General features: G+C 50.7%; 1 protein-coding gene across 1 annotated transcript; it reads right to left on the reverse strand.

Annotated features, from left to right (window-relative positions):
• Positions 1-604: 604 nt before the first annotated feature.
• LOC128138242 (olfactory receptor 14J1-like) lies at positions 605-8,754 on the reverse strand. Its single transcript, XM_052779549.1, has 2 exons — positions 7,838-8,754; position 605 (listed from the first exon to the last, which is right to left on the reverse strand). Coding segments are annotated over exons 1-2 (918 nt in total).
• Positions 8,755-16,618: the final 7,864 nt, after the last annotated feature.

A 16,618-nucleotide genomic window follows, 5' to 3' on the forward strand; every position in this document is an offset into this window, starting at 1 on the left:
AATATAGTAATCCCTGTTTCGACCTTGCCCTTGAAAGTTTGTCTTGAAATGTCCTGGGATGATGTGGAGCTCTGAGTGACCCACACAGCACCCTCTTGTCAGCAGAAGGACCCTGCCCTGCTGGGGGTTGCTTCTTTCATCCACAGCTTCTCCCCACTCTGCTGTTAGAGCTCCCCAGGCAGGCAGAGTACTTACCCTGACCAGCGGCAGAGTCCCTGCCCCAGCACACAGCCCCTGGGGGTGCAGGGACCCTGCTCAGAAGGACAGCCCTGGGCACCCCTGGCTGCACGCCCAGCTTCACACTCCGCAGCCATCCCCGGGTGAAGGCAGCTGACATGCCCTGTCCCTCTGAGGGTGCAGCACAGAAGCTGTGCTCCAAAGCACGTCCTTTTTCTCTACACTGCACAAACTGTGAGAGTTTTCCTGAAAGATCCTATAGGCTGTGGGATGTGCCAGCCTTAGGAGATCATTCCAGGAACCACAGCTGTATTGCCCTGCAGCAAGACACTTACCCTGTAAAGGGCTGTGAAAAATTGTCTCCAAGTGAGCTCTTCTCTGTCCTCCCACCCCAGACTGCCTTTAACATCTCTCTCTGCCTCACTTCTCTCCCCTCGGTGCCTGCAGGCAGTGCCCTCAGCCCTGCTGCGCTTTGCAGAGGAGCTGCTCCTGGGCAGAGCTGTCTCTCTGAAATGCTGTCTGCTTGCCATGAGCTCCCTCCATCCCAGGTGCCCAGCCCAGCTCAGGAGCAGAGGACCAGCCCAAGGCAGCACTTTCTCTGCCCCCTCTGGGCTCCCTCCAGGTGTCCCTGGGGCTCCAGGGGAACCTGCTGGGAAACAGGCTGAAGCAATCACTGGTGGTCCCTCCCTCAGCTGGGGAGAGACACTTTTTTCCTGAAATAATATTCTCCTCTCAGAGACAAAATTACCTCTACATGCCACATTTTTTGGTCGTATTGTTAGACAGGATACCCAGAGAGAGGCAGGCAGGGATCTCCTTTACCCCTGCTGAGGGAAGGGATCCTTGGGTCAATGGAGGCATCTCATCCTGCGTTTCTACTCATGGCATTTGAAGGAGGCTCAGCTCCCTCCCATGCACACCACAAAGCCACAGGAGGTGGGATTCCTCTTGCCTCAGTTCAGGCACGAGCGAAAAAGACACCTGCATGTGAGCTCCTTGTCTCAGCTCCCATCTGAATTAATGGAGATGGAAGGCAGGAGTCAGGTGTTCAGATGCAAATCCCTGGTGACATTTGAACTGCCAGAGGTGGTCCAAGATACATGTAGGTAACAGCAAAGTTCATAGAGACAGGGCAACATCTTGGGAATCACGTATGAGCCTGGTGGGAAATTCCTTTGGCCAAGTGACATGACAGCTTATGCCCAACTAAAGGCCAAAAGAACCTTTTCCTACTCCTTATCTTCATGGCACTTGATACAGGTATTGATATGAACAACTGCAGTCATGTACCATAGCGACAACTGGGTCTCTCTCTTTTCCATCAGCTGAATTTACTATACCTCCACTGACTGTAATGGCATGTGTCCCATGTTCGTCCCCACACTGCCTAACAGAATTCAGGGCAGGTACTCTATTTAATGTCCAAATCCAGGGCCACAGAGCTACACGAGATGCCAAGGCTGGCAGGGACCTCACAGGAGCTGCTGGAAAGCAATTCCCATTCAGGGTTGGGTGCGCCATAGACGTCCCAGATGGCATTACAGAGAGTGTGATTTGGTGCCTGTTTGCTGTACACTAACGCCATGTCAGAGGCATCAGTCATCAGATGCCGTCAGAGAGGCAAGGTCTGCTCCTTCTCCACCCAAGAGGTGCAGGCATTGCATGAACAAGCAGCATGTCACACAGGGGTTTTTACTCACTGCCTTGATGATCCAACCAATGAAAAGACCAAGAAATTTCGGAGTGTGCCTGGATACATGTTGTCTTCAAGCACATCATCCTCCCAGCACAGCAATGGTCCATGTCAATACTCAGTGGAAACTCAAAAAGGATTTCAAGGGCACCAAGATGAACTTTTGATACTTCGGGAACTGTTACAGAAGAAAAAGAGATAAGGTAGGACCACTGCTGAAATGAGGAAGAGTAGCTCTAGATAGATCTGAGGTACTCTACGTCACAGCCTCGGTTAATACCAGCCAGGTCTCCCAGGCCTTTGAGCTGTGAGGCAGGACTCTGGAGGAGAACAACCAGCAGTGGATGGGGATCAAGCGCGGTGTTACTCAAGCAAACTACACCCTTACCCGTCCATGGGAACCATAGGGGGCTGCATCCAAGGGTGCTGAGAGAGTGTTTTTTTCCTGAGGAGGTGCTGGTCTGTTATGACCCCAGTAAGAAAGGAACTCGGACACTGTGGGCTACATTTTAAAATTATGTTCATCGTTGTTAACACTATAAGGAGAGAACGATGCGGATCATCTTAGGCCCCTTTAGATGGTGGGAACCCCAGGTGGTGTTGCATTGAATAGGCCTTCTACCTGACTGCAGCAAACCATGCAGACCCCATCCATAGAAGACAGTCTCCTGTTTTGGTCATTCAGGCTACTGTAGGATTTTCTTACAAGGATCAACTCTACTCATCGTCTCAACAGTCAAACAGAAATAATGTTTTCATGAGACTGTTTTGCTGCACTGTTAGATACAGGCAAGGCCACGCAGGAGGCATGATGTCCAGGACAGAGTGGGACCTGCCTGCAGGCTCTTGTGTGATAATATGCTGCTGAGGTTGTCCTGTGGCCAAGGGGATCTGTGCAGCATAACACAAGTTTGACGGCCGTGCTGTACACGCAGCAGGGTGCAGCGCAGCGCAGCCCTATGTGTCAGTACACCCCCCCCACCCCCCCCATCCTGCCAGCAGCAAACAAAAGTTCTCCAGGAAGGGAGAAGGGGAAGAAAACCCTGGAGGCTGCAGGTTGAAATTTGAACTGGCCAATCAAGATGCGCCAGGTACATAGAGGTGACCCTCCTAGCCAATAGAATTAAATGACCACAGGTCAGATTCGACCGGGGTATAAACGGGGGTCCCGCCGGAGGACATGTTGGCAGTCCTCTTCGGAGCAGCGGGTCTGCAGTCGGGGACTCCCCCTCGGGCCAGGGCACAGCCCGAGGTAACTCCTCGAGGGAGAGAGCCCTCAGCTTTTAGGTGAGTGATACGCGCGTTTTGAGCCATCACTTTAAATCTTGGGAATTCTTAAGTCGGCTGTGTAGTACTAATTCTCTTTACGTCATTGAGCCTGTGGTTTTATAAGATGTTACCGGACTTCTAACTAACTTTTGCTGAAGAATAAATCTGAGTTTTAACACCTGTTGGATTTGGTTGGTCGTGCATCCGTAACAAGGACAGAGTCTCTCTCAATGGCATGAATACCCCTGGAATGGGGTGGGTGACCCTTGACTTCACATCCCTAGTTATCTCCTGAAGCTGGAGTGGGACCTGGTGGGGATCAGCACGGCGGTTATAGACACAGGTTTAAGCCCTCAAGTCCAACACCCTCCAACTGCTGGAAATGGGGAGTCTGCTGAAGACCGGTCGATATCATTGGGCCAAAGAGAAGGTTGTCAGAAATTCAAGGCTGGCCTAGGGGAGATACTGTCATTGTCTTCAGCTAACTTATTGGATAGTGCAGAGGAGAATGAGTCAGACTCTTCCCAGGTGTGCACAGTGGAAAGATGAGAAGCCATGGGAAAAAGTTGGGCCATGGGAAATTCTGACTAGGCTTAAGAGAAAGGCATCTGCACTATAAGGTCTGTCAGGCACTGGGAACATGCACCCAGAAAGGCTGTGGGATGTCCACAATGGAGATAGTCAAGCCTCAGCTAGATGTAGTGCCATGGGGGTTTTTGGATCGTAATGGATGACTACCTAATACGGGTAGAAAAGGAAGCCTGGGCAACAGCACCCGAGGTGTCCAGCATTAGAGGGGATCACTCTCATTTTGCCTTCGCTGACAATGGAGTCACAGGTACTTTACCCTGCAGGGGACTGAAAAATGAGTGGGTCTAGGTATTGCAGAGTCTGCCTGAAGAAGCTCCTGTGTCCCAGATACATTGGGCTTAGTGCCCGTTTGCCTATTCAAAAGAGAGCATTTCATTCACTTTGTCTCTTTTTTCCCCCTCTGTGAATCAGGGGAGCTCGTGACTTCAATGTGTGACTTGCTGTGTGCAAAGAGCGGATATGGACAGATAGTGTCCAGGGCAGGGGAGTGTTTTGGGGGGTCCTGGGATCTCAGCTTACACAAAAATGTGGTTTTTGTTCATCTAAGGCTATCCGCTGTGGGAAGTGGACTTCAGAGGAGGTAACGCGGACTTAATATACAGCCGTTGAGTGTATTACATCACCGCGTGTCTGTGTGCAGCTCGTTCTCCAAGCAGGAGGGAGTTAGTGCCCACGAGCTGAAACATGCAGCTACAGACTTCAGTGAAGAAAGCTCAGATTTGAACAAGGCTGCTGTAAGTGCCAGGTGGTTGAGAGGAAAGGTGGGGCTGGGGGTAGGGATGAAGAATGACCATAGATTGTTAAGACATAAAGGGTCTTGATTTTTGTATACATTCAAACTGCATTAGGAGGATCAATATGAATTGAGGATTTCTGATATCACATGGTGCATGAGCAGAAAAATAAAGAAAAGTGGGGGAAGAAAAAGAATTCTTTCTTATTGTTTAGTATTGAAATCTTTCCACTTTGACTACACTCCTGAAATCTCTTATTAACCACATAAGAATTGAAGACCTAAAGGAAAATTATGCACAGAGCCTTGGCTCGTTAGGGAGTTTTCATGTTAATGAGCCCTCTGGTGCCAAGTTCCTGAACTGCAGATCCTGAAAGATTGAACAAGCCTCTCAAGAAGTAAAAGTCAGCATCAAACTTGCAAGTTTCTGAGGGTGTTGCTGGGCTCCACTGAGGAACACCACTGAAGAGACCGTGGAGGGAATGACCAGACAAGGAGGTTTCACCTGGGGGCTGGTGAAACAGGAAGTCAGAGACACTGGTTACATGTGGCAGATCAATTGTGGAGGTGGCTGTGAAAGCCCTAAATGTGTTTCAGCAAGCAGGATGGCCAAGGCCTGAGCCCCAGCCCCCTGGGAAGGGGGATCCTTTCCTTCATGGGATGCTTACAGCTCTTCCCGGGAGCAGTTTTATGTGGGGGGGTGTGATGCCGAGTGAAGGACAGCAGTAGGACACCTCCCAGGCTCTTTTGGGGGTCAGTGAGGAGGGAACAAGGGCCTAGGGCTGTAAGGAACCGGTGTCCTCACAAGGGCTTCAGTGGAAGAGACAGCAGCCACCGTGGAGATGACAAGGACTTCAGTTCTGTTGGCAGGGAGGAGGGGGGCAGCGCACAGGGGCCCTGTTTGCACCACAGACAGTCCTACACTGTCCTATGCCTGTGCCAGTTTCCCTGCAGACTTTAGCTGCCTCCCCCTGTTTCCCCACCTCACCCTGACCTTGCGATCTCCCAAGCTTTACTGATGCCTGTGAAAGGCAAGACGCTAGCTGCAGTACAACTTGCTTAGGAGAATGAACACTGTCTGACACTACGAGCTTTTACCTCAGGGTCAATGTGACCTGAAGACCCAACCTAAGCCAGCTCTTCATGACTGAGAACACCCCATAATGACAATAAAAGCATGGAAGATTTACCTTTCAAAAAACCACGCATGTAGCCATGAACTACAATCGACCAGAATCCAGGATAAACATCCCCCACCTGCACCGGCCATCAGTTTAGAACAATGACGATTAACACACCACTGACCATACCTCTGCATCACCTGCACAGGTCAAGCGTGTACTGATCCCGTGTGGGACAAGTACACACCAATTACGCGAGCACTAATAAATGATGGGGTCATCCCTTAACATGAATAATTGGATTGGTCTCTACAACTGTATTGGAACAGATGCAAACCCTGCTTTCCTCTGTGTTGGGGTCCTCCATGCATTAGGCTGGGGCACCACTATATGCACAGCTAAAATGAGAGAATAAATTACCTTGGTAATTCTCTGCTAAGCATCCTTGTCTGCCTCCTAAGCCAGCGAATAAGTGACTTTTACATGCTAATTTGTCCTCACTGGCTGTCCCATCAAACACAAAGCTGTGGTTACCTGAGGATTTGACAATGCCTGGGAGTTCCCCACAAACTGTCTGAATTCTTCCAGTACCCTGCTAATGCTCCTCTCACACCCAAAACATCCCAGTCCCTGACTTGCTTTGCTCCTGTACTTGGCTCTGTATCCCAGCACTGAAATGCACGTCCTCCTCCTTCTGCTGTCTCAAAATCACTACTTCAGGTCCTCTCCCTGCCTTTACCACACTCGCTGCTATGCACACACCGCTCTCTCCCTGCACTGCCATGTGTCTCACAAATCCAGACTTCCCGCCTCCCCTGCAGTTATGGCACTGCAAGAAGGTTCTGCCTTTTCCAGGATCATGGATGTTTCTTGTGGTCCATCCAAGTCTGGGGAGTGAAGGAGGAGAAGAGAGCAAGGTCAGCTCATGAGGCATGACTGAGCACAGCCACCCCTAGCAGCAGGCATTCCCTATCTGCCAGGTAGAGGCATGTACACAAGACGGAAACATCTCCATTATCCTTGACGTGCACAAGAGGGGAATTGCTTCCTGCCATCTTCCCAGGACAAACGTCCTCCTCCTCCTCCACTCACACGGATCAACTGCTTTCCATTTCTGGGCTCAGGCGTGGTTGTAAGGATTTGCTAAAGCCATCAGCCATTACCTTGTTTCTGACCGACATGCCCTGAGTCTCTCTCCCAGGTGTGCACATGGCCAGTCACTGCTGCTCGGGGCCCCACTCACTCTTCTGAAGAAGCTGGGCAGAGTTGGCCATTTTCCCCGTTGCAGGCACTGAGCCCAGCCGGAGGATGGAGATAGCCTCACAGCCAGACTTAGCATAAACCGGGTGAACAGCCAGTGCTAGAAATGGCTGGTGAGGGAGGCTGGGGGGTGACAAAGGCCCTGGGCCACCTTCCTGGTCCGTCCATGACACCAAGGGCACAGACAGGCCTCCTCTCTCCTGCACCTGCATGTCTCAGCCCCCATCCAGGAGCCCTGTCTCTGCACCACAAACCCCCTGATGCGAGGCCTCACCCTGCACGGTCACGCAGTACAAGCTTTACACAGATGTTTTTCCCTCCCCGGAACCTTCCAGCTCAGCCCAGCTCCCTCCAAGACCTCCCCCTCCCTTGCCCTCTCTCCATCCCAGACCAGTCTGGTCTGGCCCCACAGCACTACTTGCCACAGGGTGCTGCAGAGCTCTGGGCACTCACCCCAAAGCCCCAGCCCCTCTGTAGGGCAGGACTCAGCCAAGAGATAGGTGGGCAGAAGGAAAAGGAGGTCAGTGGCACCCTGTGCCCCCTGTTCTCCTCTTCAGGATATCCTGAGAGGTCTGCAGCCTCTTTGTGCCATCCCATCTCCCCAGGCTAGCACAAGAGCCCTAGTCCTTGCGGTCCTCAAGAGCTCCTAATCCCCCAGGGACAAAGCAGCCTGCCCTAAGCCGGTGCAGCCAGAAAGGTGTTTTTATTTCCCATTCATTCCTGCTAAGCAGAAGATGGATCTTAGACAAAGAAGTTGCTACAGGTCCATGTATTTTGCTTAAATAACATGCTTTCCCATTTCTACAAAGGCTCAGTGTCACACAAGGAGGGTGGATATTTAAGGGGATAAAAAAAATGTTTATTTGAAGACAACATCATCAAAAGTGGAAAAAGGGAAAAACAAGTAAAGAAGAAAAGGCAGACTTGGCCTGTCATGACATACACTGGGAGTCACTTGCAAAGGAACGTAGGCAGTCTATGGCTGCTGAAAACCATTCAGTTGCCAGTTTCCTCAGGGCATCCTTGAGCTCCTGGTTCCTCATGCTGTAGATGAGGGGGTTCACTGCTGGAGGCACCACTGAGTACAGAACTGCCAGCACCAGATCTAGGGATGGGGAGGAGGTGGATGGAGGCTTCAGGTAGGAAAACACTGCAGTGCTGATAACAAGGGAGACGACAGCCAAGTGAGGGAGGCACATGGAAAAGGCTTTGTGCCGTCCCTGCTCGGAGGGGATCCTCAGCACAGCCCTGAAGATCTGAACATAGGACAGCACAATGAAAACAAAACACCCAAATCCAAAACAGACACCAACTACAAGTACCCCAACTTCCCTGAGGTAGGCATCTGAGCAAGCAAGCTTGAGGATCTGGGGGATTTCACAGAAGAACTGGTCCACAGCATTGCCTTGGCAGAGGGGTACTGAAAACGTATTGGCAGTGTGCAGCACAGCAGTGAGGAAACCAGTGCCCCAGGCAGCTGCTGCCATGTGGACACAAGCTCTGCTGCCCAGGAGGGTGCCATAGTGCAGGGGTTTGCAGATGGCAACGTAGCGGTCGTAGGCCATGACAGTGAGAAGAAAATACTCTGCTGACATCAAAAAGACAAACAGAAAGACCTGTGCAGCACATCCTGGGTAGGAGATGGCCCTGGTGTCCAAGAGGGAATTGGTCATGGCTTTGGGGACAGTGGTGGAGATGGAGGCCAGGTCAAGGAGGGAGAGGTTGAGGAGGAAGAAGTACATGGGTGTGTGGAGGCGGTGGTCAGAGGCAATGGCGGTGATGATGAGGCTGTTGGCCAGGAGGGCAGCCAGGTAGATGCCCAGGAAGAGCCAGAAGTGCAAGAGCTGCAGCTTCCGTGTGCCTGCAAATGCCAGGAGGAGGAACTCAGTGATGGAGCTGCTGTTGGACATCTGCTGCCTCTGGAAGTGGAGCACTGAACAGGGAGGCAAGGACAGTGACAAGTTAGGGCATTTTTCTCTGACCAAAATCAAAGCCATTTCTCATACTACATGTTCACCACATTTTTTCCATTTCAACGAGATCTCTGTTCAGCTCTGTGGATAGAGCTCTGGGTGCTGCTGGCTGCGTGTGTCGTGAGGAGCAGGACCTCTGCGTATTGGCTGCCACGGAGTCAGCCCTGCTCTGTAGCAGTGGCTTTCTGGTCGGTCAGGGGGGTCAGTATTGGTGTTTGAATTGGTCAGATGAAAGTGCTCCTAATGTAAAAGTGCTTGTCAGCATCTGCACTCCCAGGGCTAAGAAACCACAATCAAAACAGTGTTTGAGTGTGTCGTGGTTTAACCCCAGCCAGCAACTAAACACCACGCAGCCGCTTACTCACTCCCCCCACCCAGTGGGATGGGGGAGAAAATCAGGAAAAGAAGCAAAACCCGTGGGTTGAGATAAGAACGGTTTAATAGAACAGAAAAAGAAGAAACTAATAATGATAATGATAACACTCATAAAATGACAACAGCAATAATGAAAGGATTGGAATGTACAAATGATGCGCAGTGCAATTGCTCATCACCCGCCGACCGACACCCCGCCAGTCCCCGAGCGGCGAATCCCTGCCCCCACTTCCCCGTTCCTATACTAGATGGGACGTCACATGGTATGGAATATACCGTTGGCCAGTTTGGGTCAGGTGCCCTGGCTGTGTCCTGTGCCAACTTCTTGTGCCCCTCCAGCTTTCTCACTGGCTGGGCATGAGAAGCTGAAAAATCCTTGACATTAGTCTAAACACTACTGAGCAACAACTGAAAACATCAGTGTTATCAACATTCTTCACATACTGAACTCAAAACACAGCACTGTACCAGCTACTAGGAAGACAGTTAACTCTATCCCAGCTGAAACCAGGACAGAGTGAGAGGTGGGGGGGTTAGAGCTCTCCACTATCTCATCTGGTGATTTTCTTGGATTTCAGAAACCCTCATCATTTCTGCTTCACTCGGAGAAAATAAAGTGTGTCCTGTGAGGAAAGAGTACTGTCTGTGGCTTAGTGCAGAGCGAGGGGAGCTGGTCTGTCACTCTTGTTGCCAGCTACACTGAGCTCTCACCTTTCTGAGATGGAGTGTAATCACAGCCCCATGTTAACCTGAAAAGACACCAGGCACTAGTGAAAGCAGAGACACCCACTGTCCAACACCAAGTGTCTCCCCCTTTCTCAAGGTCTCTGCACCCCACCTCTTGCCAAGGACACAAATGGTTCATTTCACAAACCCAACAGCATTTCCTCAGTCATAGTGTCTCTGTGTTTCTCCATGGGGCATTCAGAAACACCAAGACACTATGGGACAGACCTGCATCCTGGAGGGCAGCTCACAGCTTGGAAGGACACCCCAAGAATATAGCCAAGTGTCCTGATGATGGTATCTCAGGAACTCAGCTCATTTGCTAGGGAATAACATTGGCTACATTGGCCACAGCCTGGAGGAAAGCTTGGACAACTGTAACCTTGTTCCCATGGACACAGCTGCATGGGAGGACCCACAAGATCAGTGTGTGACTCTGCAGCTGAAACTCCCTCCCCCAGAGAGCCTGACAGCCAGAACAAGATAACAATAGCAATAACACAGATTAGTGGAGAATAAAGGAAAAATGCAGCAATTGACTGGCTCAGAGAGGCAAAGGCGGAGGCAGCTGAAGTCTCAGGAAAGAGTTACTCTTACCCAGCTGTACATGCCACCCCCCAGACACCAACACAGCCAGGCAGTTGTTCTCAGTCCCTGTGCTCTACTGCAGGAGGTTCCTATCAGACTGACTGATCTCTCAGAGTTACAGCTCAGGAATCTGAGTGACTTGTTCAAGCATGACAGCTCCTTTTCCATTTCTCCTGAAAATTCCCCAAGAGTAGGAAACTGAAAAAACAGACTCAGGAAAGATCTTTATGATATAGTAATCCCTGTTTCGACCTTGCCCTTGAAAGTTTGTCTTGAAATGTCCTGGGATGATGTGGAGCTCTGAGTGACCCACACAGCACCCTCTTGTCAGCAGAAGGACCCTGCCCTGCTGGGGGTTGCTTCTTTCATCCACAGCTTCTCCCCACTCTGCTGTTAGAGCTCCCCAGGCAGGCAGAGTACTTACCCTGACCAGCGGCAGAGTCCCTGCCCCAGCACACAGCCCCTGGGGTGCAGGGACCCTGCTCAGAAGGACAGCCCTGGGCACCCCTGGCTGCACGCCCAGCTTCACACTCCGCAGCCATCCCCGGGTGAAGGCAGCTGACATGCCCTGTCCCTCTGAGGGTGCAGCACAGAAGCTGTGCTCCAAAGCACGTCCTTTTTCTCTACACTGCACAAACTGTGAGAGTTTTCCTGAAAGATCCTATAGGCTGTGGGATGTGCCAGCCTTAGGAGATCATTCCAGGAACCACAGCTGTATTGCCCTGCAGCAAGACACTTACCCTGTAAAGGGCTGTGAAAAATTGTCTCCAAGTGAGCTCTTCTCTGTCCTCCCACCCCAGACTGCCTTTAACATCTCTCTCTGCCTCACTTCTCTCCCCTCGGTGCCTGCAGGCAGTGCCCTCAGCCCTGCTGCGCTTTGCAGAGGAGCTGCTCCTGGGCAGAGCTGTCTCTCTGAAATGCTGTCTGCTTGCCATGAGCTCCCTCCATCCCAGGTGCCCAGCCCAGCTCAGGAGCAGAGGACCAGCCCAAGGCAGCACTTTCTCTGCCCCCTCTGGGCTCCCTCCAGGTGTCCCTGGGGCTCCAGGGGAACCTGCTGGGAAACAGGCTGAAGCAATCACTGGTGGTCCCTCCCTCAGCTGGGGAGAGACACTTTTTTCCTGAAATAATATTCTCCTCTCAGAGACAAAATTACCTCTACATGCCACATTTTTTGGTCGTATTGTTAGACAGGATACCCAGAGAGAGGCAGGCAGGGATCTCCTTTACCCCTGCTGAGGGAAGGGATCCTTGGGTCAATGGAGGCATCTCATCCTGCGTTTCTACTCATGGCATTTGAAGGAGGCTCAGCTCCCTCCCATGCACACCACAAAGCCACAGGAGGTGGGATTCCTCTTGCCTCAGTTCAGGCACGAGCGAAAAAGACACCTGCATGTGAGCTCCTTGTCTCAGCTCCCATCTGAATTAATGGAGATGGAAGGCAGGAGTCAGGTGTTCAGATGCAAATCCCTGGTGACATTTGAACTGCCAGAGGTGGTCCAAGATACATGTAGGTAACAGCAAAGTTCATAGAGACAGGGCAACATCTTGGGAATCACGTATGAGCCTGGTGGGAAATTCCTTTGGCCAAGTGACATGACAGCTTATGCCCAACTAAAGGCCAAAAGAACCTTTTCCTACTCCTTATCTTCATGGCACTTGATACAGGTATTGATATGAACAACTGCAGTCATGTACCATAGCGACAACTGGGTCTCTCTCTTTTCCATCAGCTGAATTTACTATACCTCCACTGACTGTAATGGCATGTGTCCCATGTTCGTCCCCACACTGCCTAACAGAATTCAGGGCAGGTACTCTATTTAATGTCCAAATCCAGGGCCACAGAGCTACACGAGATGCCAAGGCTGGCAGGGACCTCACAGGAGCTGCTGGAAAGCAATTCCCATTCAGGGTTGGGTGCGCCATAGACGTCCCAGATGGCATTACAGAGAGTGTGATTTGGTGCCTGTTTGCTGTACACTAACGCCATGTCAGAGGCATCAGTCATCAGATGCCGTCAGAGAGGCAAGGTCTGCTCCTTCTCCACCCAAGAGGTGCAGGCATTGCATGAACAAGCAGCATGTCACACAGGGGTTTTTACTCACTGCCTTGATGATCCAACCAATGAAAAGACCAAGAAATTTCGGAGTGTGCCTGGATACATGTTGTCTTCAAGCACATCATCCTCCCAGCACAGCAATGGTCCATGTCAATACTCAGTGGAAACTCAAAAAGGATTTCAAGGGCACCAAGATGAACTTTTGATACTTCGGGAACTGTTACAGAAGAAAAAGAGATAAGGTAGGACCACTGCTGAAATGAGGAAGAGTAGCTCTAGATAGATCTGAGGTACTCTACGTCACAGCCTCGGTTAATACCAGCCAGGTCTCCCAGGCCTTTGAGCTGTGAGGCAGGACTCTGGAGGAGAACAACCAGCAGTGGATGGGGATCAAGCGCGGTGTTACTCAAGCAAACTACACCCTTACCCGTCCATGGGAACCATAGGGGCTGCATCCAAGGGTGCTGAGAGAGTGTTTTTTTCCTGAGGAGGTGCTGGTCTGTTATGACCCCAGTAAGAAAGGAACTCGGACACTGTGGGCTACATTTTAAAATTATGTTCATCGTTGTTAACACTATAAGGAGAGAACGATGCGGATCATCTTAGGCCCCTTTAGATGGTGGGAACCCCAGGTGGTGTTGCATTGAATAGGCCTTCTACCTGACTGCAGCAAACCATGCAGACCCCATCCATAGAAGACAGTCTCCTGTTTTGGTCATTCAGGCTACTGTAGGATTTTCTTACAAGGATCAACTCTACTCATCGTCTCAACAGTCAAACAGAAATAATGTTTTCATGAGACTGTTTTGCTGCACTGTTAGATACAGGCAAGGCCACGCAGGAGGCATGATGTCCAGGACAGAGTGGGACCTGCCTGCAGGCTCTTGTGTGATAATATGCTGCTGAGGTTGTCCTGTGGCCAAGGGATCTGTGCAGCATAACACAAGTTTGACGGCCGTGCTGTACACGCAGCAGGGTGCAGCGCAGCGCAGCCCTATGTGTCAGTACACCCCCCCCACCCCCCCATCCTGCCAGCAGCAAACAAAAGTTCTCCAGGAAGGGAGAAGGGGAAGAAAACCCTGGAGGCTGCAGGTTGAAATTTGAACTGGCCAATCAAGATGCGCCAGGTACATAGAGGTGACCCTCCTAGCCAATAGAATTAAATGACCACAGGTCAGATTCGACCGGGGTATAAACGGGGTCCCGCCGGAGGACATGTTGGCAGTCCTCTTCGGAGCAGCGGGTCTGCAGTCGGGGACTCCCCCTCGGGCCAGGGCACAGCCCGAGGTAACTCCTCGAGGGAGAGAGCCCTCAGCTTTTAGGTGAGTGATACGCGCGTTTTGAGCCATCACTTTAAATCTTGGGAATTCTTAAGTCGGCTGTGTAGTACTAATTCTCTTTACGTCATTGAGCCTGTGGTTTTATAAGATGTTACCGGACTTCTAACTAACTTTTGCTGAAGAATAAATCTGAGTTTTAACACCTGTTGGATTTGGTTGGTCGTGCATCCGTAACAAGGACAGAGTCTCTCTCAATGGCATGAATACCCCTGGAATGGGGTGGGTGACCCTTGACTTCACATCCCTAGTTATCTCCTGAAGCTGGAGTGGGACCTGGTGGGGATCAGCACGGCGGTTATAGACACAGGTTTAAGCCCTCAAGTCCAACACCCTCCAACTGCTGGAAATGGGGAGTCTGCTGAAGACCGGTCGATATCATTGGGCCAAAGAGAAGGTTGTCAGAAATTCAAGGCTGGCCTAGGGGAGATACTGTCATTGTCTTCAGCTAACTTATTGGATAGTGCAGAGGAGAATGAGTCAGACTCTTCCCAGGTGTGCACAGTGGAAAGATGAGAAGCCATGGGAAAAAGTTGGGCCATGGGAAATTCTGACTAGGCTTAAGAGAAAGGCATCTGCACTATAAGGTCTGTCAGGCACTGGGAACATGCACCCAGAAAGGCTGTGGGATGTCCACAATGGAGATAGTCAAGCCTCAGCTAGATGTAGTGCCATGGGGGTTTTTGGATCGTAATGGATGACTACCTAATACGGGTAGAAAAGGAAGCCTGGGCAACAGCACCCGAGGTGTCCAGCATTAGAGGGGATCACTCTCATTTTGCCTTCGCTGACAATGGAGTCACAGGTACTTTACCCTGCAGGGACTGAAAAATGAGTGGGTCTAGGTATTGCAGAGTCTGCCTGAAGAAGCTCCTGTGTCCCAGATACATTGGGCTTAGTGCCCGTTTGCCTATTCAAAAGAGAGCATTTCATTCACTTTGTCTCTTTTTTCCCCCTCTGTGAATCAGGGGAGCTCGTGACTTCAATGTGTGACTTGCTGTGTGCAAAGAGCGGATATGGACAGATAGTGTCCAGGGCAGGGAGTGTTTTGGGGGGTCCTGGGATCTCAGCTTACACAAAAATGTGGTTTTTGTTCATCTAAGGCTATCCGCTGTGGGAAGTGGACTTCAGAGGAGGTAACGCGGACTTAATATACAGCCGTTGAGTGTATTACATCACCGCGTGTCTGTGTGCAGCTCGTTCTCCAAGCAGGAGGGAGTTAGTGCCCACGAGCTGAAACATGCAGCTACAGACTTCAGTGAAGAAAGCTCAGATTTGAACAAGGCTGCTGTAAGTGCCAGGTGGTTGAGAGGAAAGGTGGGGCTGGGGGTAGGGATGAAGAATGACCATAGATTGTTAAGACATAAAGGGTCTTGATTTTTGTATACATTCAAACTGCATTAGGAGGATCAATATGAATTGAGGATTTCTGATATCACATGGTGCATGAGCAGAAAAATAAAGAAAAGTGGGGGAAGAAAAAGAATTCTTTCTTATTGTTTAGTATTGAAATCTTTCCACTTTGACTACACTCCTGAAATCTCTTATTAACCACATAAGAATTGAAGACCTAAAGGAAAATTATGCACAGAGCCTTGGCTCGTTAGGGAGTTTTCATGTTAATGAGCCCTCTGGTGCCAAGTTCCTGAACTGCAGATCCTGAAAGATTGAACAAGCCTCTCAAGAAGTAAAAGTCAGCATCAAACTTGCAAGTTTCTGAGGGTGTTGCTGGGCTCCACTGAGGAACACCACTGAAGAGACCGTGGAGGGAATGACCAGACAAGGAGGTTTCACCTGGGGGCTGGTGAAACAGGAAGTCAGAGACACTGGTTACATGTGGCAGATCAATTGTGGAGGTGGCTGTGAAAGCCCTAAATGTGTTTCAGCAAGCAGGATGGCCAAGGCCTGAGCCCCAGCCCCCTGGGAAGGGGGATCCTTTCCTTCATGGGATGCTTACAGCTCTTCCCGGGAGCAGTTTTATGTGGGGGGGTGTGATGCCGAGTGAAGGACAGCAGTAGGACACCTCCCAGGCTCTTTTGGGGGTCAGTGAGGAGGGAACAAGGGCCTAGGGCTGTAAGGAACCGGTGTCCTCACAAGGGCTTCAGTGGAAGAGACAGCAGCCACCGTGGAGATGACAAGGACTTCAGTTCTGTTGGCAGGGAGGAGGGGGGCAGCGCACAGGGGCCCTGTTTGCACCACAGACAGTCCTACACTGTCCTATGCCTGTGCCAGTTTCCCTGCAGACTTTAGCTGCCTCCCCCTGTTTCCCCACCTCACCCTGACCTTGCGATCTCCCAAGCTTTACTGATGCCTGTGAAAGGCAAGACGCTAGCTGCAGTACAACTTGCTTAGGAGAATGAACACTGTCTGACACTACGAGCTTTTACCTCAGGGTCAATGTGACCTGAAGACCCAACCTAAGCCAGCTCTTCATGACTGAGAACACCCCATAATGACAATAAAAGCATGGAAGATTTACCTTTCAAAAAACCACGCATGTAGCCATGAACTACAATCGACCAGAATCCAGGATAAACATCCCCCACCTGCACCGGCCATCAGTTTAGAACAATGACGATTAACACACCACTGACCATACCTCTGCATCACCTGCACAGGTCAAGCGTGTACTGATCCCGTGTGGGACAAGTACACACCAATTACGCGAGCACTAATAAATGATGGGGTCATCCCTTAACATGAATAATTGGATTGG

The sequence above is a fragment of the Harpia harpyja genome, unplaced genomic scaffold, assembly GCF_026419915.1.
Source record: "Harpia harpyja isolate bHarHar1 unplaced genomic scaffold, bHarHar1 primary haplotype scaffold_120, whole genome shotgun sequence".
Lineage (NCBI taxonomy): Eukaryota > Metazoa > Chordata > Aves > Accipitriformes > Accipitridae > Harpia > Harpia harpyja.